This window comes from Mustela nivalis, assembly GCF_964662115.1.
Source record: "Mustela nivalis genome assembly, chromosome: 6".
NCBI lineage: Eukaryota > Metazoa > Chordata > Mammalia > Carnivora > Mustelidae > Mustela > Mustela nivalis.
In genome coordinates, this window is record NC_139025.1 from 118,234,813 (window position 1) to 118,261,121 (window position 26,309).

At 50.5% G+C, this 26,309-nt stretch overlaps 1 protein-coding gene across 2 annotated transcripts in view; it reads right to left on the reverse strand.

Moving 5' to 3' along the window:
• Nucleotides 1-11,859, reverse strand: part of PSTPIP1 (proline-serine-threonine phosphatase interacting protein 1) — a 47,339-nt gene extending 35,480 nt beyond the window's left edge. The window contains exon 1 of one of the 2 annotated variants that reach the window (XM_082735970.1): nucleotides 11,343-11,859. In XM_082735970.1, coding sequence (XP_082592096.1) covers nucleotides 11,343-11,378 — 36 coding nt within the window. In that variant the 5' untranslated portion in view covers nucleotides 11,379-11,859. The remainder of the gene's footprint in view (nucleotides 1-11,342) is intronic. The other variant, XM_082735969.1, reaches the window with a different exon arrangement.
• Between the last annotated feature and the right edge of the window lie 14,450 nt (nucleotides 11,860-26,309).

Here is a 26,309-nt window from a genome sequence, read left to right on the forward strand (position 1 = left end):
CCTTGCCCCGATGAGGCCTTTAATGGACATATTGCCACGTCTCTATCTGCTAACCACAAACCTCAGTTTAATACAGACAAGAGGCCAGAGGTTCAAAGAGAAGAGGGACTCATCAGGGCCACTCTGTGAATGCAGTAGACTTAAAGCAGAGCATTGGATTCTAAAGGCACCGTGACAGACAAAGATGGTGCCCTCCAAGGAAGGGTTCTGTGTTGGAGACTGGGAAATCGCTTCACGGTGCCCAACACAGCCATGTGTGCCTCTGGCGTAGAGCCATGCTACAGGAAAATTCATCTCTAAATAGAGCAAGATGCTCCCCCAGACCCTGAAGTGCTGGCCTACCTGAGGTACCCCTGGGCAAGCTGAGACCATGCATGGTTTAACTTTCCCTATAGGCCACTGGGAAGTCTGGGGCCAGAAGTTTCGATTTTCAAAGGCTCCTCAGGTCCAGGCAGACCAAGACCAAGGCAAGGGCAGACATCAGTTCCCTGCAGGACGTTCCCACAATCCACCGAGGAACTCGGCGACCCGGCCGGTGTTCCTTAAGAGTGAGAGCCAGTGGGACCTCAAGGAAGCCCAGGAAGCCAGAAGGTATGGCAACTACAGAGAGGATCCCGCTATCTGATGCTGGTGCCCGTAAGGACTATCACTCTGACATGGAAGCGGGTAGAAATTGACCCTGGGATTAAAGGAACAAATGTGGCCAATACCAGAACAGGAAAACCAGACTCTCTAAGGAGGGGGTTTCTCCAATGTGCCAGGCTGGGAGAGTTACGGAAGGTTTGTCAGAGACTGGTGGCCAGTCCAGGCTGGGCAGCCACAGAAGGCTCAAACCTCAGCTTCCTCACATATAAAATGGGAACAATAAAAACACTTCCACAGGGGTGCCTGGGTGGCTCAGTGGCTTAAGCCTCTGCCTTTAGCTCAGGTCATGATCTCTAGGTCCTGGGATGGAGCCCCTCAGGGGGCTCTCTGCTCAGCAGGGAGCCTGCTTTCCCCTCTCTCTCTGCCTGCCTCTCTGCCTATTTGTGACCTCTCTCTCTGTCAAATAAATAAATAAAACATAAAAAAAAAACCTAACCACTTCCATTCAAGACCTCAAATAGCCAACGATGTTGAAAAAGAACAAAGTTGGAAAACACACTTCCTGATTTCAAAACTTACTACAGTACTTTAAGTTACAATACTTTAGTGTGTTACTGTCATAAAGAGAAACCAATGGAAGAGAATAGAGAGCCCAGAAATAAACATGTATATGACTTTCAACAAAGATGTCAAGATCATTCAATGGGGAAAGGTCAGTCTTTTTGACAAACAGTGCTGGGAAACTGGATATCCACATGTAAAGGAATGAAGGTGGACCCATTCCTTACACTAAACACAAAAATTAACTAAAAGTGGATTAATGATCTAAATGTGAGAGCTTTAGCTCTTTTAAGCGTAAAACTCTGAAAAGAGAACATAGAGGAAAAGCCTTAAGACATTGACTTTGGTAGGGAGACAAACCATAAGTGACTCTTAATCTCACAAAACAAACTGAGGGTTGCTGGGGGGAGGGGGTTTGGGAGAAGGGGGTGGGATTATGGACATTGGGGAGGGTATGTGCTTTGGTGAGTGCTGTGAAGTGTGTAAACCTGGTGATTCACAGACCTGTACCCCTGGGGATAAAAATATATGTTTATAAAAAATAAAAAATTATAAAAAAAAAAAGACATTGACTTTGGTAATGATTTCTTGGATTTGACACCAAATAGCATAGTTAACAAAAGCATAGTTAGCAGAAGAAAGAATAGATAAATTAGATTTTGTCAAAATGAAAAACTGTTATGCATCAAAAGATACTATCAAGAGAATAACAAGACAACCCACAGACTGAGAGAAAATATTTGCAGTACTTTAAGTTACAATACTTTAAATAGTGTGTTACTGTGATAAGGGATTCATATCCATAATATATAAAGAAACACAACAAACACAAATAATTCAAAAGTAGACAAAGGACCTGAATAGATGTTTATCTAAAGAAGATAGATGGCTAATAAGTACATGAAAAGATGCCCAACATCATTAGTCATTAGGGCAATACGAATCAAAACCACAGTGAGACATCACTTTACGCCCAGAGTCAGCTGTAATTAAAACACATGGGGGTTGGGGCGCCTGGAGGGCTCAGAGGGTTAAGCCCCTGCCTTCGGCTCAGGTCATGATCCCAGGGTCCTGGGATCAAGCCCCACCTCGGGCTCTGCTTGGCGGGGAGCCTGCTTCTCCCTCTCTCTGCCTGCTTCTCTGTCTACTTGTGATCTCTGTCAAACAAATAATTAAAAAAAAAAACCCACACAGGGGCACGTACACACACACACACACACACACACACACAGGTATTGGTGAAGATGTGGAGAAATCAGAACTCTCATGCCTTGTTGATGGGAATGGAAATAGAACACAGCTGGGGAACACAGGTTGAAATTACTGAATTGGTTAAACATAGGATTACTGTATGACAGCAATTCCACTTGAGGCTAAAGCCCCAATGACCTAAAAGTAGGGATTCAAATGGATATTGTACACTCATGTTAACAGCAGCATTACTCACAATACTCAAAAGGAGGAAACAGCCCCAGAACCCATCCACAGATGAATGGGTAAACAAAATGGGATCTTAAGGAGAATGGAATCTTGTCTAGCCACAAAAAGAATGAAATTCTGATGTCTGTTGAAACATGGATGAACCTGCTCTTTTTAAAGATGTTATTTATTTATTTGAAAGAGAGAGAGAGAGAGAGAGAGAAAGTGAGGGGGGAGGGGTAGAGGATAAAGGAGAAGCAGACTTCCCACTGAGCAGGGACCCCAATGTGGGACTCAGTCCCAGGGCTCTGGGATCATGACCTGAGCTGAAGGTAGCCAGTTAAAGGGTTAACAGACTGAACCACCCAAGCACCCCGAAACATGCATGAACCTTAAAGACATGCTGAGTGACAGAAGCCAGACACAAAAGGATGAATACTCTATGATGCCACTTCTGCGAGGTTCCTGCCATAGGCAGATTCCTGGCAAGCAGAACAGAAATAGGAGACGGGGGGGGGGGGGGAGTAGGTGAGGAGTTATTGTTCCATGGGTACAGTTTCTGCTTTGGATGAGGAAAAGTTCTAGAAATAGTAGTGATGGTTGTGCAACAGTGTGAATGTAATGGATGTCACTGAATCGCAGGTTTAAAAACGGTTAAAGTGGTAAGTTTTTTTGTTTTGTTTTGTTTTTTAAAGATTTTTTATTCATCCATTTGACAGAGAGAGATCACAAGTAGGCAGAGAGGCAGGCAGAGAGAGAGAGGAGGAAGCAGGCTCCCTGCTGAGCAGAGAGCCCGATGCGGGGCTCGATCCCAGGACCCTGAGATCATGACCCAAGCCGAAGGCAGCGGCCCAACCCACTGAGCCACCCAGGTGGCCCCAAAGTGGTAAGTTTTATATTACATTTATTTACCACAATTTTAAAAAAAGTAATGGTAGAAGATTATAAGGCTAAAAAAACTAACACCAAGCTCTAGCCTCGACTCATTCACAAGTGAGTCAGACAAGGTCACATCAGTGGTACTAGCCAGATGTGTGCTCCGTGTCCGCGGTGACACTGCACAAAGCTTCACCACGATGGTGGGCACTGATGCTTCTCAACCCTGGCCGCACAGGGGAAACACTCAAGAACTCCAGAAAATACTGATGCTCAGCCTCCCACACTGAGATTCAGATCTAACTGGACTTGGGTGTGACCAGGACACTGGGACCTTGGAGAATACAGTCCTACGAGATTTGGCTCCCTGTTACATTTCCAATCTTAACTCCAAGTACTCCCCATCATGGTTTCTTGGTCCCAGCCACACACGCCCCCTTGTCCCTTGAACACATCGGGAAGCCCTCACCCCATCGTCCCTCCCCAGGAGGGCTCAGCTTCCGTTTTCCCCTTTTCTGCTGCTGGGAAGCCCTGAGCCCCATCTTGCCACCCCATCGCTGTGCTGGCTATAATTTCTGGAGTGCCAGCTGGTGCTTCCTATTGCCCAATAGTGGATGCTGCAAATACCAGCGGGACGGGCTGCCACTCACCCACCCTCTCACCCAAAGCTCAGGGCGCCAGATCTTTGCAAACCACACACCTCCCGCTAACCCCTAAGGGCACTCTGAGCCAGGCCTCAGAAGGGAGCAGCCAGGTCTGGCCCAGTAACCCCAAAGTCCACCTCGGTGCACCTCCAGGCCACACCTCCTCTATGAGTTTTCTCTGCAAAACAGAAATAAGAATACCACGTTTGCAGGGCTATTGTTGAAATCAAATGTGTCCTGTCACTTGAAGCCATGGGAATGACTCTCAGAGGGCAGGATTTAATATGCAGTGGTGAACAGAGTTGGGGAGGCATTCTGGGAATCAGGGGGAGCACACTGTCGCACCGTCGTAATTCTGGGACCTTGAGACCCTGTTTCTGTTCTGCTCACTCCCCTGGCCCTTAGCGCTGCCCTTCGCCTCCACCTCTTCAAAGACTTTGTCTGAGGTGACCATCACTCTGATGTCTTGCAGGTGAGGACACGGAAATTCAGAGAGGGGCAATCCTTTTCCAGAGCCCAGCAAGGGAAGGAGGAGGCCTGAGTGAGGCTTCAAAGCAGCATTTGACTCCTGAGTCTGGAGGGAGACCCCGCAGGAGTTGGTCCAGGGCGGGGCCCCGGTGTGGGCAGCCCCCGGGGAACAGGGGCCCGCTCTCTCTTGCTGGAAGCCCAGGCAGTTTCAGTTTCCACACCACGTTTCCCTTCATTGTGTGGTTTGTGGCATCAGCTAGACTCTGGGTGAGGAAGAAGGGCATCCCGCCCACGGCCTGCAACCTCCAGCCTCCTTTGCATGAGAGGAACACCCACCACTGGAGAGTCTGCAGCGGAGCAGAAGAAAGTGTTTCTGCCACGACCTCAGGCCGGTCAGGACCTTTCACAATCTGGCTGGGGCCTTCCCTCCCTACCGAGCTCCCTGCACCCTACTTTGGGGCAGAACACTGCCTCTAAAACCATTGTGCCCACTTCCCACTGGCACACCTTTGCCCTTGCAATTCCTTCCGCTGGAGTGCCACCTGCCCTCCTGCCACCCCCCAAACCTCTGCCCACCCTGCGAAGCCCAAGCAGGGTCCCCTGTCTCCATTCCTGGGGTTCCTGGGGAACAGCCAGGAGGGGTTCACAAGTCCCTGGGAACTGGAGTACAAAGAGGGCCACTGAGAAGCAGATCTCCTTTCCCACTTAGAATGAAAGCGAAGGTGTGGGTGACTCTCTTGCTCCACCCAGTAAACCTCCCAGACCCCCAGCTGCGGGCATCGCAAAGGCAGAGCAGGCAGAACCACTGACCTCTGCGATCTTCTCTCAGCACCAGCCAGCAGCCTGCATCCTGTGGAAGGCGCACAGGTCAACCAGCTCTCCAGCCCCTGAGCCACCATGTACCACCAGTGTGCACAGAGTGTGTGGAACAGCTAAGACTATCAGGCCACAAATTTCGCCTAAAAACACCATCTTAGGCTTGAAAACAAGAACTGCTTAGTTTTGTTTTTAAATATTTTCCTTTTCAATGACATAAATGGGGAGGCCCCCTGGGTGGCCCCTTTGGTTAAGTGTCTGACTCTGGATTTCAGCTCAGGTCATCATCTCAGGGTTGGGACCTTGAGACCCTGTTTGTGAGCCCCACATAGGCTTCACATTGGGTGGGCAGCCTGCCTGAGAGTCTTTCTATCTCTCTCTCTCTCCCACTCTCTTTCTCTGCCCCTCCCCCACCCCCTCACACACCTAGGCATGCACTTGCCATCGCTTTCTCTCTCTTAAAAAAATTAAAAAGAAATAACATACATAATCTGTGTTCACTTATGGAAAATTAAGGGGGATATAGAAAAAAAAAATAACCCTATTTCCAAAGCCGCAGAAATCAACGCTAACATGCAGGGGACCCCCCACCCCCATTTGTCCTACACTATTTAGAACTCAAACAAGAATAAACTCACCTATCTCTTTGGCTTCAGGGCCAGAGTAAGATGGCAGCCCACAGGCCTGGGTGGGAGTCCCCGCTCTGTCCCGGACAGGTGACCCTGAAGGAAGCCTGCCCATGTCTCCATTCAGGAGATAGGAGGATGCTGACGGAAAGAGTCTGTCTCCATTCCTTCAGACAGACGCAGCCAGGGAGGCACCGAGAAGGCAGTGGGTAGCAGCAAGGGCAGGACAGCTAGGCCCTCCCTCTCCCATCTCCTCATGGACTATGACATCCTGCTGCTCAGGAGGACCCATTCTTCAACCGCAGGCCTCCTTGACCTTCGAGGCCACGGCCCTGCGGCAAGTGCTCCCCCAAAGTCTGAGCAGCTTTGGTTCCCAGTAGAGTCCGTCCAGGCTCCTTCCCCCCCAGCCCCAACTGGGCCACTCTGGCCCCTTCTTCCTGGATCAAAAGGCTCCTGCCTGTCTAGAAACGTGGTCCAATTCTCTCCCCCAGGAATGTCTCCTCTTCCAGGAATCCACTCAAGGAAATAATCCGCAAGTGAGAACTTTTGATACACAAGGATATACCCATTGCATCTCTATCCAGAATAATGAATAACTTGCAGCAGCAACCTGGCAGTCCGGCCATAGGGGACTGGATAAATGCTGAACGTCCAGCAATAGGGGATTGGATAAATGCTGAACGTCCAACAATAGGGGATTGGATAAATGAATCATGCCTGTGTCTACCAAACCCACAAGCTGGACTGGGTAGCCATTAACAATGGTGTTTTGAAACGAGGAAATCACACCCACACCCACACATGTTCAAAATGGAATTATGTTGAAAAGCGGAGGGGAGGAGTGTCCACAACAACGTGAGTACGCTTAACCCTACTGAACTGTACACTTAAACGTTAAGATGGTGAAATTCATGTTAGGTATCCTTTACCACAATTATAGACCAATTTTAAAATGCAAGAAAAACCAAACCAGGGAGAATACAACACTGTGTACACAATACACTTGCACCTGCGTGAGATACTCTTAGGGAAGCCCAGCAAAATATTACCGGTTGTCTTCGTGTGGTGAGACGAAGGGTGCTTTTTTACCTGGTTTTCTCTATTTTCCTCTTTTCCTTTTAGGATCTTATACTGATTGATTTTGTTGCTTTAGGAGGTATATACATAGCTTCAAATGCTCAGAACAGAATAGGTGCCCAGAGAACATGAGCCTCTCCTGATTCTCTATGAAGGCCCCAGGGCCATGACTGGCAGGTCCGGGGGGCGGGGCGGACAGGCCAAAGTGGGGCCTCTCTCCTAAATGGGGAAACTCAGAGTCTCAGAGTTGGGAAGAGGAAGAGGCAAGAGCCTCTTGAGCCGGCATGTGTGGGAAAGATGGGCCCATCTGTAGTCCCCTGTGTGTCCCTCGTGAGTCCTCCCCCCAACCCAGAAAGTGGTGTCTGCCTCAGTCCTCTGTGTGTTGGGGAGCTCAGCCTCTCCCAGGTTGGCTGGTTTCTAGAGGAGGCTGGAGCCTCACCTCAAAGGGAAGCGATGTGGCTACAAGTCAGAGGGGAAAGTTCTGGGCTTACTCCCTCCACCCCCTTGGCGGTTCTTGCCCAAAGTGAGGGGAGATGTCACTGTAGTATGTGGCCCAGCCTCCTCAGACCCTTACTTTGCCTTTCACAATCTCAAAAGGGGTAGGACGTGGATCTCGCTAAAACCTGATTCAGAACTAGATTTTCCTTCTTAAGACAATATCCGGTGGCTCCTTTGCACAGGTCTGGGAGGGAGCGAGAGGGTGGGGTGAAAAGGCACAGCTCAAAGCCCAGCCCCTCCCTGGGCCTCGCCCAGTCTTTAGGGAACCTTTGTCTCCAGTGCAGTACAGTGACTTCCTTGAGGGCCAGACAGTCTCATTCACCTGATTGGATGGATGTGGGGATAAGGCTAGGGATCCAGCTTGGACCACCTCCCAGAGGATCCCACTTGACAGCCACTTGTAGAATAGAACTCAAGTGAAACGAAGAAGAAAATGGGTTCAGGAAGGCGGTGGGACCATGGAGACCTTCGTTGTTCTTAGATTTATTGTACAAAAACTGAACACTACCTTGCTTGGTAAGGCTGTTGAAGATGCAGACAGATGTTTTCTGCAACAGAGTTGGGTTGCCTGCCTGGAGAAGAGCCACTGGCAAGGAGAGACTGGGAAGTGGGGGGCAGGACCCCGCCTTCTCTGGGCTTCTGTGCCCCTCGGATTTATGGCTGAGGCAGGGTTTACAAGATCAAAAGCTGTCTCAGCTCAAGTACCTGGTATTCTCATTCTCAGCTTTGTGTCACTGACAGGCCCCACTCTGAGGCCCAGCCACCAACTTCCTGCAAAGCTGCGATGCCCCTTATCATCTGTATAACAGAAATCAAATTATCCCCTCGCCCTGTGTCTAGTTCACCCCCACCTCACTCCACAAGTGGCCTGCATCCCGGTGTTTTGCCACAGGAAACAGTAGGCTATAAATAAATACCGGTGGCCACATTGATAAAATGACAAATACAGGCATACTGAGGGACAGAACGGGCCTGCTCCCACACTAGATGTTCCCCCTACCTCTGAGCCATTCTGTCTGCTTTTTAGAATATTTTGGTCTCCTCTTGCTCTCAGGCCACCCGCTCCCTGGGACACTGTCTCTAACCATTCAGGCCCAGCAATATTTATCTGTCACCAACTGAATGTCAAGTTCCACACAGACCTCTCCTAACTGCTGCATCTATAAAGACCACTTGACTAAGCTTGTTAAAATCATGGGTAAGATTAGGTTCATAGGCCCTAATTAAAAAATGATGGGGCATCTCATGTGAGTAAAGTATATGAGCTTTAATATAAGCTCTTAGCTCCTCAGAAAGCACTTTTGTTTCCTGCTCTTACGACGAACGAGTGCTGGGAACAGGGCTAGCTCTCACCTGTGTCCGGAATGGTTGAGGGTTGAGGGTTCTGGATGTTAACTGCAGTGCTATGGTATTAGACATGATCCTTCTAGTTCAAGGGCTTCCTCCCACTACGCAAGACTACTCATTTTCGAACTGTGAGGCTGTGAGGTTTAATGCCTTGGGCTTGGGTGGGGGCAGGTTGGGTTCTGTCTCTAGTACCCCCACAGCGATTAGATCACTGTGTCTTTCGTGTTATAGATCTGTCTGTAAATTGAGCTTCCAGTTACTTCCATCAGCCTCACCTGATCTTCTTACTTCTCTGGGTGGTAGAAGGACAGAAATTTCCCCTCTGTTTTGTCGATGCCCAAAGATCCAGTGATCCACTGGGTTGAGAGAGGAGGTTAAAGCAACCTGGGTGAGAGCCCAGACACGGAGCTAGCCTTTCAGGGTTTAATCCCTGCTGTGTGACCTTGGGCAAGCTACTTAAGTTCTCTGTGCCTCAACTACCTCTTGTGAATAATAGGGATGAGATAATCTACCTCACCAGTTTAAATGAATGAATAGATAAACAGCCCTTTGAACAGCACCTAACACATCTTTAGTACTCAGTGTTAGCAGTCCTTGTAGGCTGGGCTGGGCCAAGCCCCAGAGAGATGGGTTTAAATTCAGAGCCCTGGGGGCTGTGATGCTGACAGCGACCTGACCTTCTGGGGCATTTCCCCAGGCTCGGGGTTAGAGGCTCCTATGGGCCACTTCTCTACCCATCTGCCTCTGGCCTTCCCTGGGCTAGATCCTCACTGGAGCCCAGGGAGGCAGCAGGGGAGAGGAGGAGAAAACTGGAGCTCAGGAAGCCTGGGGTGGCGCAGAAGCCTGCGCCCCCCCCCACCATCCTCCACTGCCCAGATCCTGCCATGGGGACTGCTTCTTGCCAGAGCTCTGCCTTGGGAAGGTGGGGCCAGGAGCCCTGGGCTGGGACAGATATCCTAGAGGTAAAATGGTCAGGATCTCCTGGTCTGCTCTGGGCTACAGAGCACCCTGGATATCTAGGCCCTACCTCTTTCCCCCACTTTGCACTCTTAGGCAGAGCAGAGGTGATGACTCACTGCCCCACCTCCTACTGCCACCACCGCCCCTTTGTGTGAGCCCAGCTGCCAGCCTGGTGCTTGGCTTGGGCTGAGCCAGGTCTGTCTCCATTGGCATCTCTGACCTGAGCCCACCTCTTGTTTATAGAGTTGGGGAAATGGAGGCCCAGAGAGGAACGGGGTACCCTCCCCTGATGGCCCTCAGCCCACTGTGTGGTCAGGGCAGGCAGGAAGCAGGCCATTCGCATGCTGGCCACAGGCCCCAAGCAGAGCACGGCCCGGAAGGGAAGGAAGGCTTGGCTCGTTAGCTCTCATCCTCCTGGCCGCAGGCCCCAGGAAAGGGCCCAGGGAGGGCCAGGCTGTTGGCTGAGTCTGAGCCGGCTGAGTGAAGGGCCAGGGAGTCCTCTGCCGGGTGGAGGGGGGTGCCCTCAGTACGGCCTCCTTCCCCGGCTCTCACCAGAGGGGTCTCAGCTGTTTCCCACAAGCCATTAGGAACAGCCAGAGCTTGAGAAGCAGAGGGACAGGTAGAGGCACAGCTGCAAAAAAAGCTGAGGGGATCTGGGGTCCAGAATGGACTTGCAGGCTGTGTGTGGCCCACACTAAGCCATTTCACCTCCCGAGCCTGTTGGGGGCTGTCATTTCATGGGGGAAAAGGACTTGAAGGACACCTGCCCTGAACTGAATAAAGTAAGCAAGGAATTGCCTGGGGCCTGCAGCCTCCTCAGAGAACCCCAACAGTCTGCGAGGAAGAGAGATTGTGTGAGGGGCAAAAGAGTGATCATTTGGCGTGCCAGCAAGGTGCTGGGAACTTGATTACATGAGCTCGCCCCTTTAAATTCTCCCATTCCATTGAGATATTTATTAATATTGATCTGGACTGTGTAGCTGGGGAAAGAGAGGCTCGGAGAGGTCAAACAGCTCGCCCAGTTGCTAAGTAGCAGAGCCAAGACCCAAATTCAAGTCTCTCCGGTCCCCAAACACTTGCTCCCCTCCCTCCTTCACCTCACATGGCCTTGTCAAGTTCCCACCCATATAGTAGAGTTTCTTACTAAGATCCTGCCGTTGGGGGCAGGGTCTGTCCGAGAAGTTCAGGCCTGGGAGGACAGATGACATCCCTCGCCCACTGTGGTGAGGTTCCCAGAGCAATCAGTACCCCAGATCAAGGACCCCCCTTCCCCTTCCAACTCAGAAGGGACAGAAGCCCAGGTTATGCCCCATCATAATTAAGACCCCAAATCAACTGCTATTTTCATGAGAAAACCTCCCCCCTGCAGCCGCATCCCCGTTAACAGCCACGGGGCAATCCCAGCCCAGCTGGCCTCCCGGGGGCCCATTCCACTTGCTCAGTGTCCCAGCCAGTCTTCACTCACCCAAAAGGCATCTCTGAACTGGAGCTGGGGCATCATCGTCAGGGGACTGCCGCGGCTAAGCTCACTCTCCTGCCACAGACGGGGCTGAAGGAGGGCCAGGAGCCAGGCGCACCGTCCCAGTCCCGACAGGGCTGGCCCAGGCCCCCCCTCCCTGGCCGGCGCCGTCTGCAGCGCCTCAGAAGGCAGCCGCAAGCCAGAGAGGAGCTGCCGGAGGGAGGAAAAGGGCTCAACCTGTTTTGTTTGGGGCTAGAATCGGCAGCAAAATGAGGAAGGAGCAGTGGCCGTCCAGCGATGGGAGGGCGGGCCCTGGTGTCCGGCCGGCCCCCCGCCAGCCCTTTGGTGATGGAGGCACAGTCCAGGCTGCAGGACTGAGAGCACGGATGCCAGCCCCGGGTGGGAGGCAGTAGCCAGTGGGGAGGCAGGCTGGTGCACTAGCCAGGCGGGAAGGCAGCCTGGGGCCTGCGCAGGAAGGTTTGTGCAAGCTCCCTCCGGGGCAAGCTCCGGGGCCCTCGCCCACAGGAAGTGGAGCCACAGGGCTCCCTGGTGCAGCCCCGCCTGTCACCTGCCACCCTGTGCCCGCCCCCTCTTGCCCCCTTCCAGAGCCCCAGCGGGGCCACGCTCAGAGGCCAGAAGCTTTGGGAGCCTGAAGCCTAGACAAGGGAGAAGAGCTGGGGTCTCTCAAAGGCAGTGCACCTTAAGTCTCCGGATCACACACTCTGGGGCAGGAAGACCCCTGCCCCTCCCCCAGAGTCTTCAGGCTGAAAGACTGTGGTTGAACTGAGAGACAGGATTATAAAGGCAATGTGGGAGTGAGCCTGAAAACCCAGGTTGAGGTCTCTGTTTCTGTTTTGTCTGGTCCTGCCCTTGAGGGGTTGAGGGACCTTAATGTAGCCTCCAAGTCTCTTAGTTTTAGTTTCCCTATTGGCCACCCCCACCCCCCCATCTTTATAAAGGAGATGATGCTGAGAATGTTACCGGGATTTCCGGTTTGGTTGCAGGCACAGGGTACAGGTCTGGTACCACCTTAGAAAGAGCCTTGGTCTGCTGACCCAAACAGCCCCAAGGAGCCAGGGCCTGACTACTCAGCAGAATATGCCTTCAGGGGGGCCTGTGTCCAGGCTAGGTAGGGAAGAAGGGATGAGTCAGCCTTGTCCACAAATCACCACCCTTACCAATGCCTGCTTTACCAGACTAGGGATGGTAAGAGAGATGAAAGCTGGTGCAGAAGAGAGCTAGGCCCCCAGGTGCCAGTTATGTGTGCCCCGGGTTAGAGATGAGGCACACCCATCCTTCTGAAATAGCCGCCCAAGACAGAATACTTTAGGGAGAACTGCAGAGCAGCGGGATTGCCCCTGCTAGACCCCGACCTCCAGAGCCCTTAGGTTTGAGCCAATAAACGTCTTCAGCACTGAAGGCACCCAAGCATTCTATTGCTTGCAGCTGATTTTGTAGCTGATGGTGTACACATCACCTTGAACTCTGAAGGCCAAATGCCGAGGCTGCACCTTATCCTACCGGCCTCTGATAGCACCACCTCCAACAGCACTGACTCAGCCTCCGGGGCCTCAGTTTTTTCATCTATCAAATGAGGTGATGCCTCTAGTGCTGGGGGCAGACTGGAAACCCTCTGGTTATAGAAGGCTTCTACCCTCTCATAGGCAGACAACTTCACAGCCAGTTTCCATCCCCTGCCTCTCCAGGGGTTCCTCCCATCACCCCCAACAAATTTCTGCTCCAAACAGACCTTTTCCCTTTCCCCAAAGGTCCCTTTCTCAGCTGCCACACTTTTCCCCATCTGCTCTGCAGCCTCCCTCCTGGCATGCATTCCTTGACCTTCCTTACCTGGCCAAGTCCCCCCAGGGCCTACCTCAAGGATCCCACACAGAAGGCCTTCCTTTCCCAACTGCCCTGGTCTAGGCAGGACACCCCAGAAAGATTACCGTGCAGGTCGCAGGTCAGAGCAATTGCAGAAGGAAGTACTGGCAGGCATCTAAAGAGGCTCCCGAGTTCTCGGGTACAGAGGTCTTCCTCCTCCCCTCACACCACCCTACCTTCTGCAGCTCCCAAGGCTGGGTGGCCAGAATAGCCAGCTTGGCTTTAGAGCCCTTACAGAGGGCAAGGGGACCGGGAAGCTTTTCACATGGCCTACCCCTCTTAGCCCTCACCCCAGCCTGTGGGGGGCACCCTACCATTGCCTCCGCTTCCCAGGAGAGCATTCTAGGGATAAGAGTTATATAACTCACCCAAGGCCTCACAGCCCATGAACAGAGTGCTGGGCTTCAGACCCTGGTCTGTCTGATGCCAAAGCCCATGCTCTTGACCTCCATGGGTGTCTTTTACCAACAGCCCTCTCTTAATAATGGGTTTCAGCCTTCCTTTCTCCACTTCTGCCTCCTGAACATTTCACCCCAATCCAGAGCTGAAGAAACTGAGTCTCGGGAGGTTGTTGGGGCTGGTGGTACTTCTGGGGGACAGTCCAGCACTGGCACACAGTCGTCCATGTTCACTGTGTTACTTGCATCCACTTGATGCCTTCGCTACAAGAAACAAAACCAAAGTGTCTGGTGTGGAGGAAGTGTGTTGTCTCTACATAAGGGGCCGGAGGCAGCGTGGTCCCCAGATGGGGTACCTCAGGGCTTCAGTGCAGCGTCTCTGTGGTTCTCCTCTATTTCTATCTCCCCCTCGGACAGCAGCAGCTCTGCTCTATGACTCCAGACAAAGCCACAAATACAAGAAGAAAAAGGCCACCTCTCCTCACATCTAATTTTCTTTGAAGTCCTCCCCACTCATCCTCCCAGGAGACCTCCCCCAGGGTCTCGTGACCAGAAGTGAGCCACATGTTCATACCTCACCACTGGGAAGGAGATCCCTTGGGGTGTCATGGATGTTGGGGGCCAACCACCGTGACTACCACAGCTGTGTCTCAGCCAAGTCCACAAACACGGCTGGGAACTGACTCCTGCCAGATCTTGCTAGAATTGTGGCCCAGAGTGTAGGTAGCTCTGGTCTCTGTCTGGAGGGACCCACGGACAGGTTCTAGAAAGATTACTCCCAATGAGAAGTACCTTAGGGTAGAAGTTAAGGGGTGAAGTCAGAAGAGGGTGTTGTTATATTCCTGAGACAGAAAGAGTGAGATGAGGCGTGGGTGGGGCACCCAGGATGGGGAGATGGATGTGAGTCATGGAGGAGGTAGAGAACTAGGACAGACATCTGAGTGCCCCTCAGAAAACGGAACTCTTTTCAAGCCTCCTTTAGTCACCAGCCCCCCAAGGAGGTGAATCCAGTCCAGAAAAATCACAGCTTTTAAATGACTGTTCCAGTTGCTTCAAAACACAGTTTGCCTTGAGGTGTGGGTGGCTAGGCCTCAGGTCAGGCTCTGGCCCCTCTTTTAAGGGAGAGTCCCCCCCATACAGGCAGAGCCCCTAACCTGTTTTGCCTAGTATTTGAACACATCTGCCCGAAGGATTCAAGATGTAGTAGGTCCAAGGATTGAGAATACAATGCAAAATCAGTTGTCACATCGATCAACGCCTCCAGACCCTGGGCAGGGCTCCGCTCCAAAAGCCACTTCATTTAACCTTCTGAGCCAAATAAACAACAAAATCAATACTACTAGCCACCATCTCAGTATCTGCGGGACCTGCATACAGTTTGTGTGCTTTAGCTCACTGACTGCTTTCTACCAGGGCAAGCTATTTCATTTGTGGGGTTAAGGCAAAGAGAAAATGAAGAAAACAGAAAGGACAAAAATTGCCGTTAAAGGCACTAAAATGTAAAGTTATCCTCTTTGCCACGTTCTCTCACTCTGTCATGGTGCTTTACTTCCTATTGAATGTGCTTCTGCCCAAACCCCATCAGCTGCTGGGTTTCCTCTCCGGCTCACTGCTGGACTGAGTTCCCTGGCTAGGGACAGGGAGGTTAGCCAGTCCTCTCCCCCTCCCCAGTGAATAGGAAACCCCTGGGGTTTTGCACACTCAAGCCAAGATGTGCTTGCTTGCTCTTTCTTCTCTTTCTTTCTTTCTTTTTTTCTTTCTGATTTTATTTATTTACTTGGCAGAGAGAGAGAACAAGCAAGTGGAGCAGCAGGCAGAGGGAGACTGAGAAGCAAGCTCCCCACTGAGCAGAGAGCCCGATGTGGGGCTCAACCCCAGGACTCTGGGATCATGGCCTGAGCCAAAATGCTTAATAGACAGAATCACCCAGGTGCCCCAAAGATGCACTTTTCACCTGTATCAGGAATGGGAGAAAGACTCACCCAACCTCCTACCCCCACCAAGTCACCTGTTGAATGTACCATGGTGCTGTCAGCCTAGGGCAGCGAAAGCCACTGACGTGCCCCATCCTGAGGTGCTACCAGGCAACCCTGAGCCTCCCCATACCTGAGCCCAGGTCCCTGCAGGGGGCAGAGAGTGGCCGTGGTTGCTAGGCAAGCAAGGAAGCTGAGAACCAACGCAGGGCAGGTAGTAGGAGCCAGGACCACATAGGAGCCCAGGCTCCAAGCCCTTCACTGTCTTGTGACACTGCACTTACAAAACACAAATTCGAAGATTATATTATTAAGAATTTCAAGGGGCTCCCCTGTGGTGCAGTCGGTTGAACGTCCGACTCTTGGTGTCCGCTCAGGTCATGATCTCAAGGGTCCTGAGATTGAGCCCCACTTCGGGCTCCACACTCAATGCCAAGTCTGCCTGAGACTCTGTCTCTCCCTCTCCTTTTGCCCTTCCCCACCCACTCACGTTTGCTCTCTATCTCTCTCAAATAAATAAACCTTTTTTAAAAAGGAAGACTTTCAAGACAGTGACTGGAGAGTATTAAGACCCAAGTGCAGCGTTCTTCTGAGCAACAGGACCCTGTGCGGAGCTGCTCATCCTTGAAGCCCAATCTCTTCACTACTGTCTGTTCCCCACACAACAGTGTCACATTTTCAGACCCAAATTTGATCTTGTGCCTTCCCATTGTCATCTTGCTATGACTTCCCATCATTCTTAGGACAATGGTCATTGTTCTTTTTTTAAAGATTAAATTTATTTATTTTGGTGGGGGGACCTGAGTAGAGGGGGAGAGAGAGAGAAGTCTCAAGCAGATGCCCTGCTGAGCACAGAGCTCCATGCAGGGCTTGATCCCAGGACCCTGAGATCATGACCGGAGCTGAAATAAAGAGTTGGCCACTCGACGGATGGACCCACCCAGGTGCCCCTGATGCTTGTTGTTCTTACACAGATTAAAGACCCTGTGTGATCTGGCCCCAGCCTACCTTTCAACCTCTTCTTATACAGGAAGAATCTGAAGCAAGACCTTGGAGCATCCTGGAAAGGGGAACAGGCTCTAAAGAAGGAGTCTCTCAAAGCTGCTTGGTAACATCAGGAAGCCAGAAGGCCTTTACCATAAATTTCACTTGGAAATGGCATTGCCTGTGCTGCAAGGGGTATTTGTTTTGTTCCTTTCATTGTTAACATGCTGTCATAATACCATCCGTCATTATCCAGGCAGGCCAGGCAACGCATGCATCTCCTTCCCTCCTGCAGGAGCAGAGTGCACTCCCATGACATTGGCTGTGACTGTCAGGTGCCCAGTGGCTGAACTGGAATGTTCCTTTACCTGACCATTGTGGTCTGTTGATCCTGGGGGATGCCTGCAGGGTCCTTCCAGAGGTACATGTCCCCTGGATTGGGGCTCACTCTCTCAACCCCACCTACTTTGCCTTGGAATGGGAAAAATCCCATTATAGTGCACCATGAGCTTCTGCTAAGCCTTCCTTCTGGAGACATGAAACAAGGCATGGCTCCTGCTAGTCTGGGAGGAGAGGCAGCCCAGGTAGGCAGATGTGCTGAGTGGCAGGACAGCAGTATATGCAGAAAGAGGCAGGGTCTGCTGGGAAGCCCTCCCACAGGAGGGGATCTAGGGCCTGGTAAATGAGAAGGAACTCACTAGTGTGACCAGGCAGGAAAGGAATTCCAAAAAGACTGCCATAGCCTATTGGGGTCTCACTGTACCCGGCCCTGTGCTAAGCTCTTCATGTACCATGTGTCTCACTTAATCCAGCAGATATACAAACTGAGGCTCAGAGAATTCATGTAATTGTCAGAGTCCCATCCTAAGTGGAATGTTACCTTCCTAGAGTGTGGGGCTGGAGGTGAGAGGCTGGGCCAGGGTCTCGGGCAAAAGAATGATGGGAGGGGAAAGAAGGGAAGTCCCCAGCTGAGGAGGAAGTGCGGATACCAGGGGCCCAGATGGCAGGGGCTGGGGCTCCCAGGTCCTTTGTCTGACACTAGGAGATACTCTTCTTCTCACAGACCCCTGATGCTTCCTGAGGGTGTGAGTCTCAGCCCCAATAGAGCTTGTTTTTCAATTTGCACGGAGAAAGCAGTTGCAACCAGTAAGGCTTCTTTCCACTCAGACAGCCCTTCCGAGTTGACAACAAGCTTTCAGATTTACTAATTTGCGGCCACAAGAGTGTGACTCTGAGTTTCCAAGTACTGTGAGTCTTCAGAAGATGGGGTGCTGCTCAGGATCATTGAGAGACGTCAAAGAGGTGCAAAGTGGCCAGTGGGCAGCTGGCAGAGTAACCAAACAGAGAACCAGCAGCTATGGGGCAGGGGCTCCTTCAGTGAGGGCCAAAAATCACTACCACCAGCTCATTGATCAGAGGACAGAGGCCTGCCATGGTGGAAGGGCCCACAAAGGCCATCTGGAGGTTCTCAAACGTCAGGAGAGAAGCCTCCCAGAAGCCCTGAGATATTTTGTAAAAAAGTGTATGGTGAGCTTCCAATTTAGACCTCCTGACTGGGAGGGGGCCAGGGAATCTGCACAGTGTGTAGGTTTCACAAATGAGGCAGACATACACCCTTGGGTCAGAACTCCTGCTATCATCCTACTGCTTCATTTTGGGGACGGAGAAACTGAGCCCCAGCTGGAGAGAACTCACCTGACTCTAGCGGGAAAGGCCGGATGTAACCACGTCCCGCCCACCCAGACCGTGGCCCCGCCCTCCACAGCCCCGGCCCCGCCCCGACCCCCGTCCAGCTTGTTTGCGTTTCCTTTTGCGCAGCTGTCTCGCCTGAGAGCTTCAGGAGTTTCTCCGCGTCCTCTCCCCAGTTGGGTTGGTTTTAATTTCGTCAGGAAATTCCTTGTTCACTGTAAGGCCACGCTTGATTATGGCCTAATCGATGTTTACTTTTCACTGAGAACTTGGGGGATTCAGGGGTAGGAGACCTTCACTTCACTTGGCGGACGGCAGGAAATTCAGGACGTTGAGTTAGGAGGAGGGGACCCCTGATGTAGGCAAAGAGAAGGGCGCGAGGCAATCCCTGGAGGTAGGAAAGTTGCGGCCCCGTCCAGAGAGGCGGCTCCAGCCCTAGACTTGGAGTAGGGACAGCGGACTTTGAAACCTGCCCCAGCCTCACCTCGCCGAGACTCCGTTTCCTTAACTGAAAAAACGGGGATAATGAGCCTGTGTATTTAAAGCGTTGCTCTAAATTAGAGCTAAAATAAGGGGCTTCGAATGTGCCTAGCCCAGAGGTTGAGAACGTGAAAAGGCGCCCAGCCAGCACACACAGCAGGCTTCCACCCCACGGTGGTGATGCGTCCTGAGAGCCGGCACTGCTGCTGCCCAAGCTGTCTTCTCTCAGGCTCGCAGGGATAAGCCTCAAAGCCTCATTCGCAGGGCTTCTCATAGCAGAGCCAGGCTGAGGAGCGACGAGTGGCCTGGGCAGCGTGGAGAGCTTGACGGCGACTCCCCTTAGACCCTGAGACCTCTTGTTCTCGGGATGCTGTTGTCCAGCTCCCCAGTTCCCTTCCATGCCTGGCCCTCAGCAGCACCCTCCTCGGGGTTATCTGTAAGAAGCACGTTTTCCAATATGAAGGTTCCTCAAAAAGTTGAAAACAGAGCTACCTTATGACTGAGCAACTGCGCTACTGGGTATTTACCCCAAAGATACAAATGTACTGATCCAAGGGGCACCTGCAGCCCAATGTTTATAGCAGCAATGTTCATAACAGCCAAACTAGGGCCAGCCAAACTGGGCAAAGAGCCCAGAGGTCCATCGACAGATGAATGGATTAAGATGGAATATATACACGATGGACTATTGCACGGCCATCAAAAAATGAAATCATACCATTTGCTGCTATGTGGATGGAACTACAGGGTATTATGATGAGCAAAATAAGTCAATCAGAGAAAGACAATCATCGTATGATCTCACTAATATGTTGAATTTAAGAAACAAGGCAGAGGATCACAGGGGAAGAGAGGAAAAAATGAAAAAAGAAGAAATTAGAGAGGGAGAGAAACCATAACCAACTCTTAATCTTAGGACACAAACTAAGGGTTGCTTGGGGAAAGGGAGTTGGAGGGTTGGGGCCACTGGGTGATGGACATTCAGGAGGGTGTGTATTGTGATGAGCACCTGGTATTTATATAAGACCGATGAATCATAGACCTGTACTCCTTAAAAAAATAATACATTATATGTTAATTAATTGAATTTAAATTTAAAAATAGTATTGGAAAAAAAGCACATTTTCTCATTTTTTAAAAAGATATTATTTACTTATTTGAGAGAGAGAGAGAGCATGAGAGTCGAGAGCATGAGAGGTCAGCAGGAGAAGCAGACAGATGTGGGACTCGATCCCGGGACTCCAGGATCATGACCTGAGCCGAAGGCAGTTGCTTAAACAACTGAGCCACCCAGGTGCCCCCATGTTTTCTTTCATTTTTTAAAAAAATATACATTTTTATTTGGATATGATTTTAAATTTAGAGAAAAGTGTACCAAGAACTCTTGTCTCCTTTACCCAGATTTACCAGATTGTTTAACTTTTACCCCAAGTGCTTTATTATTGTTTCTCTATTTTTATACATGCATATTAATTTCTTATATTATGGACATGGTATCCCTTTACCCCTAATCTCTTAAATGTATGTTTCCTAAAAATAAAAACATTCTCTTACATAGCCACAGTACAATTTTTACAATGAAGATTTACACTGATACAACGCTATTGTCAAGGCTGCACTCCTCATTCAAATCAGATTCCAGCAATCGTAATGTACCTTCAGTCTATTTTCTTCTCTCCTGCTCTCCTTCAGTCTGTGATGGTTCTTCTGTCTTGCTTTGACTTTCATGACATTGATGCTTTAGAAAACTGTAGGCCAGTCACTTTGTAGAATGTCTCTCTATTCAGGTTTGGGTCTAATCCTTTCCTCATGATGAGATTCTGATCATGCACAGACCCCAGAAGTGGTTCCGATCATGCACAGACCCCAGAAGTGGTTCTGTGTCCCTCTGAGTGCATCGTATTGGGAGGCACGTGATGTAAGCTGGTCCCATGGTGGGGGTGTTGACTTCGGCCGCTTGACTGAGATGGCGTCCACCAGTTTTCTTCACCACAAAGTTACTGTTTTCCCCTTTGTGATTCATAAGTATCTCATAGGAAAACTTTTTGAGACTATGTAAATATCTGTATCCTGTTCCTCATTGCAACTTCACCCACTAGTTTTGGCCTCCATTGATAATTTTCTAACTCCATCGTGCCAGATGTGTTTGTAGTTGGCATCCTACTGAAAAGGAAAGAGTCCCCTTTCCCTCATTTGTGTGTTTATCCATTTGCTCATATTAATGTGGACTCAGGGTTGTAATCTGTTACTATTATTTATTTTGATGCTCAAACTGTCCCAGATTTGGTGAGCACGAGCCCTTCCCTGGTGTTTTCTGTTTCCTTCTGATACAGCCCTACTGCTTTTTGAGCACTTCCTCAATTTCTTGCATAAGATTCAAAGGCTTATCTTGTAGGTTACCTCCCCCCAGCTCTGCAATCAACCTTTCTCCAAGGATCTTTGGTTCCTTTCAATGGTGAGCCCAAAGCTTTTGCTCTTAACTTGTTGCTCTTTTTCTCTTGTCTCCCAGAAATGGATGGAGTAGATTTTGAGGAGAGGGTCCAGGGTTTGTATGAGCAGGTAAGCCAAGAGGTTTTAGGTCATTGCTTACACTGAACCTGTAAGAGTGCCTATTCTTTGATGGAGCCTAGAAAAGCACGAGTTCTTTTATTATTATTATTGCTATTAATAAAAATAAACATTTCCATCCATTCAGTGATGCTCACTGAGTCCCCACTCTTTGCCAGCCTGGGAAGAGCCAGGACCAGATCATAAAGCTATTACATGCCAGGCTAAGGGTTGGGACTTTGCGCTAAGGACACTAAACGGTTCTTGAAGGCCTTGATGGTGGCAGGTCCCATTTCCCTTCTCTTGAAGATTCAAGGCTCAGGTCATGCCTCCTCTAGGATGCCTCTCTCCCTGACATTGAGGACTCAGGGCAGATCACACAGAAATGGGAAAAGGAGAGAGATAATGTTTAACTAAAGAATAATCTGATTGCCCTCTCCCAGCAGAAAGTTTATTCCCAGCCCCAGGAACTAGCACAGGGAGTGGGGAGGGAAGTGGCAAGATGTAACAAGCCGGACTTTTCAAAACTGCCAGGACGGAAAATCAGAAATCAGTGTGCTCAGAGGATCTGACTCTCCTAACGGGGACTCCCTTGGTACAAATGCAATGATTTCTTATTTGATTTTGATTTTCTTATTTGATTTTCTTCTCCTTATTCACATTTTTTTAAGCATCTGGACAAGGCACAGGTTTGTGTCCTCCAAAATTTCTCTTTCATGAGACTGCCTTGTATAGTTCAGCAGGTTGTTCATTGCCCAAGGTGGGACAAACGTGAAGATGCCCTACCCAGATCCCCCTTCATGGAAGGAACTGCTGCCCAGCCGTGGGGAGAGGAATAGGCAGTCTCCGGTGTCAGTTCCCTCCGAGCCTGTCTTGGCCGCAGAGTGAACCAGCACCTGGTAAGGGCGAATTCTTGTGTCAGATCCCATAGCGAGCTAGTCAGAGGGGTGCTGGGCAGCCTGTCAGAGCCCCTTGGTGCCCATTCCTGCCCATTTCTGATCACCTGGTACCTGGATTCACTTTAGGTCCTGGTATTAAACCAGCCCTTCCTGGGGCACCTGGGTGACTCAGTCATTAAGTCTCTGGCTTCAGCTCAGTTTATGATCCCAGGATCCTGGGATTGAGCCAGGCTCCCTGCTCAGCGGGGAGCCTACTTTTCCCTCTCCCACTCCCCCTGCTTGTGTTCCCTCTCTGGCTGTCTCTCTCAGTCAAATAAATGAATAAAATCTTTAAAAATTAAAACAAAAAACAAAAAACAAAAAACCCTTCCCTTTGGATCTCAGCCCCCTGGTCTTTATTTTCCTGTGGGCCCCTCCAGCCCTCTCCCTTCTCCTTCCCAGATCCCCTTCTGAGTCAGCCAGGAGATCACTTCTTCCCTCAGTTCTGCCCTCAGAACACTTTGTTCACTTTCCCTGGCCCTGGTCTCCGCCTTCCGCCCTGCTGTCTGCAGGGCTCTGGGGAGCCCTGGCTTGGTCAATGTAATGACATGCATGCCGGGGTAGTGGAGACACTTTAGAGCTAAGGTCTCACCCGGCAGCACCAGCTTACAGAAGGGCATGAATTCACACCAGTCCCCATCATGAAGTGTCACACTGGGGCAGTAAACAATTAGTGTGTGCCTGGCATGGAGTTAAATGCTTTATATTCACCAGGTCTACACCTCACAAAGCTGCTCAAGGATTATCACTCTGTCTTACTCCCCTCAGGAGGGAGAATGAATGTGGCCAAAGCCATGAGACCCCCAGGTCTGTTTGATTCAACACCCACCCCAACCCTGTCTTTCTACTATAACCATGTACCTCCAGACAGACCTAAACACTGACAGTGCACAACTAGCATAGGGCGCACTAGGAAAACCATTTCAGAAAGTCCTTTGGCAGTAAATATCAAGGGACTGCGGAGGGGTTTTTAACATGTTGACATACTATCGGGAATTCCGTGACAAGAAATCTACTCTGAGGAAATAACAAGAAACCAAGGAAACAATTTATACACAAAGATGTTCGTAACAGCATTCTTTATGATAGGGGGAAAATAAAACCCTGAAAACAACCTAAATGTCCAAGCCTAATTAAATTATGGCATTGCTCTACTGGAAATACACTGTAGCCACTGAAAATATTTAGAGAGTTTAATAATAAAAGGGGAATGTGTTTATGACATAATGCCAAATAAAAATAGGTTTTATGCATACAGCTTGATCTCAACCATGACAACATACTCTGCAACTACAACAAAAAAAGAAGGAAGAGCGAGTCTTGAGCAACCCCAGTTCTCCGGTGTCCCCTGCCTGGTGGGGACATGGATCGAACAGCGGGGTACACTCCTGCTTTGTCTGTCTCCCTACTAGGCCGCGAGCCTCTCAGACAGCGGGCACCTGGGTCTCAGTCCTGTCTGACTGAGCAGCAGCCAAGATAGAATCTGTTTCCAAGTGGATGCGTCCCCATTGTGGAATGAGTGAGCAAATGAAGGAACAGAAGGGGATGGAAGGGTTGGCCCCACTCCCAGGCCACTCACCTCTTTGAAATCAGTCTTCTGAGTGGCAGGATCTTAGATTTGCCACCTCCTGCTCTGAGCCCACAGCCAACCCAAGTCTCTCCGAAAGTCTTTGGCAGCTTTGTAACCTGAGAAACGGGACAGTGTTTCCCCTGAGCCGTCCAGGATGGGGAAGCGGAAGTATCCCCATCACCCTGGGGCAGGGGTGGGGAATGGAGCCAGATGCCTAAGCTGCCACTCAGGAATGGGCACCTTAATACAATCATTCCTGCCAGTGCTCACAGCTCTAAAACATTAGAATTGCAAGCCCCTGTTAATATTTACAGAAACTAAGACTCGGGTTACAACTTGCAACCTGGGCTAGTAAGTTGCAGAGCAGAAATTCAAACTTCTCTATCTGCAAAACCCACACCAGGACTGTAAAGGTGACCTTGGCCTGGTCCCTTTTCCTGTATGAGCTCTGGCTTCCCCTCTGGACAGCAAGGTTCCACTCTGTACAGTAAGGTGCTGACTCAGAGGGTTCAACTGTTCCTCCCCATCATCACAGATAACCAATGATGAGAAAATACTCTGATCCGACCCCAGCCCCACCCCGATTCCCTGGGAGCTGCCTGGAGACTTGGAGACTACAGGATGGCAACCATCCAAGTGAGGTCATATCCACTGACCCCTTGCAAGCAGCCCTGTTCTGGGGAAGAGCTCCTGCCTTTTCCTGGACACTGGCAGAAAGCCCAGGAGCATAGGAGCACCTCACTCACACCACAGATCCAGACGTGAGTGGCACATTGCTGGCCATTCCCCCCTGCTTTACTCTCCCTGGGCTGGCCTCTGAGGGGCATGGGAGGGGCCTTCTGCTGGCTTTGCTCAGCTCAGGTCTTATGGCCAAGGAGCTCCAAGAAACAGTCATCTGCCTCCAGTCCCCATACATCCTCATTGCAGGCAAACCATTGTAATCACAGCCCACATCTGCACCAAATCTCCCACCCACCTTAATCCAGTAAGGTAGCCAGGACAAGGATGGGTAGTCCCGTTTTGCAGGTGGAGAGCTAAAGGCCCAGAGAAAGCCACTAGCTCTTCACAGGCCACACAGCTAGTCAGTGGCAGAGCTGGGACTAAGCTCTACACTCTCAAGCAAGTGTTTAGTATTCGCCAATCAGAGCCTGCATTTGTCCAATTTACGTGACACACGTTTATTGTTCATTAACCCCTGCCACAGGCAGGACACCGTAGATCTGTGAAATGGGCAAGACACAGCTTCTGCTGCAGAAGGGTTTGCAGCTGAGCGGAGCAGAGGAGGAAGGGTGGGGTCTCACATGGGAGGTTAATAGATGAGTTGCAGAGATCATGATACAAGGGGTGAGGTGAGTGGTGGTCATACAGTGAGACGCCTGTAATATCTGCCAAATGAAAGGTAAGCTGAAGGAGTGAGTTGTTATATTAACCAGATAGAGAGAGGAGAGCAGGATGGACAGGCAGGCTGTGGTGTGGCGGCAGGAATGAGCACATGCTGTGTGACACGTGGACAGGAGACACCTCTGAAAGGAAGGAGAAATAAAGCTGAAAGTTCAGTAGGATCACATTTTTTTTTTTTTTAAACTCCTTTAAATGCCAGGCCAGGAAGCTTCAGAGACCCTTTGTAGATAAAGGTTGCCATTATAATACATGTTCTCAGACCATGAATTTGAAAGCAAAATAGTGAATAATCAGGAAAACAATGGCAGCTCTGGTAGATAGGTGTGAGGGGTAGGGCCAGAGACAGAAAGGCAGGGGAGGTTTCTAGAAAAGCCTGAGGAGCTTGTGACAAGGTCAGGCTGGCACAGAGGGATAGGGAAGGAGGGACATGGGTGACAAGTGTATGGGCTTGGCTTCTGATACTGTTCTGACATCGGGGGCACCCTGCTGGTCAGCCTCAGCTCCATCCCATCCCAAGGGGCAGGCCTGACCCAAGCAAGAAGACTAAGAAGCCATCCAGCAGCAGGTCTCATCAGCTCTGGCTGCTAGTCAGTTTTCCATCTGGATGAAATGCAGCAACACAGTGAGGTGCCTGGCTTGGTGTCTGACACACAGTGGGCACTCAGCCCCTGGGGCTAACCCTAGACCCTGAGCTGCACCTTCCAGACCCCGTAAATGCCACTTCCTCTGGATGGAGGACTGTCCTGCCCCAGATGACAGAGCTGGAGTTAGGGCCAGGAACCCCAGGCCAAACTGCTTGTGTCCCTGATGCTAGGAGCCTCCTGGCTCCATATGTGTGTCTGTCTGGCCATTGTCAGCCCTCCCTGCTGGACCACACTACCCCGAGGCTGTGGCAGTAGAAACAGGGAAGGTGACTGGATATCAGATAAACCTGGCTGTGAATTCAGCTCTGTCCCTGCCCAGATACCCGTCCTTGGCAAGTTGCTTAACTTCCTGTCTTTGACAAGTTGCTTAACTTCTCTGGGTGTCATTTGTAGAAAAGGACCAACGATGCTCCTGGGACAGGATGTTAAATGGGTCTTTCCTGTCATCTCAGTGTTTTGGCTGACACC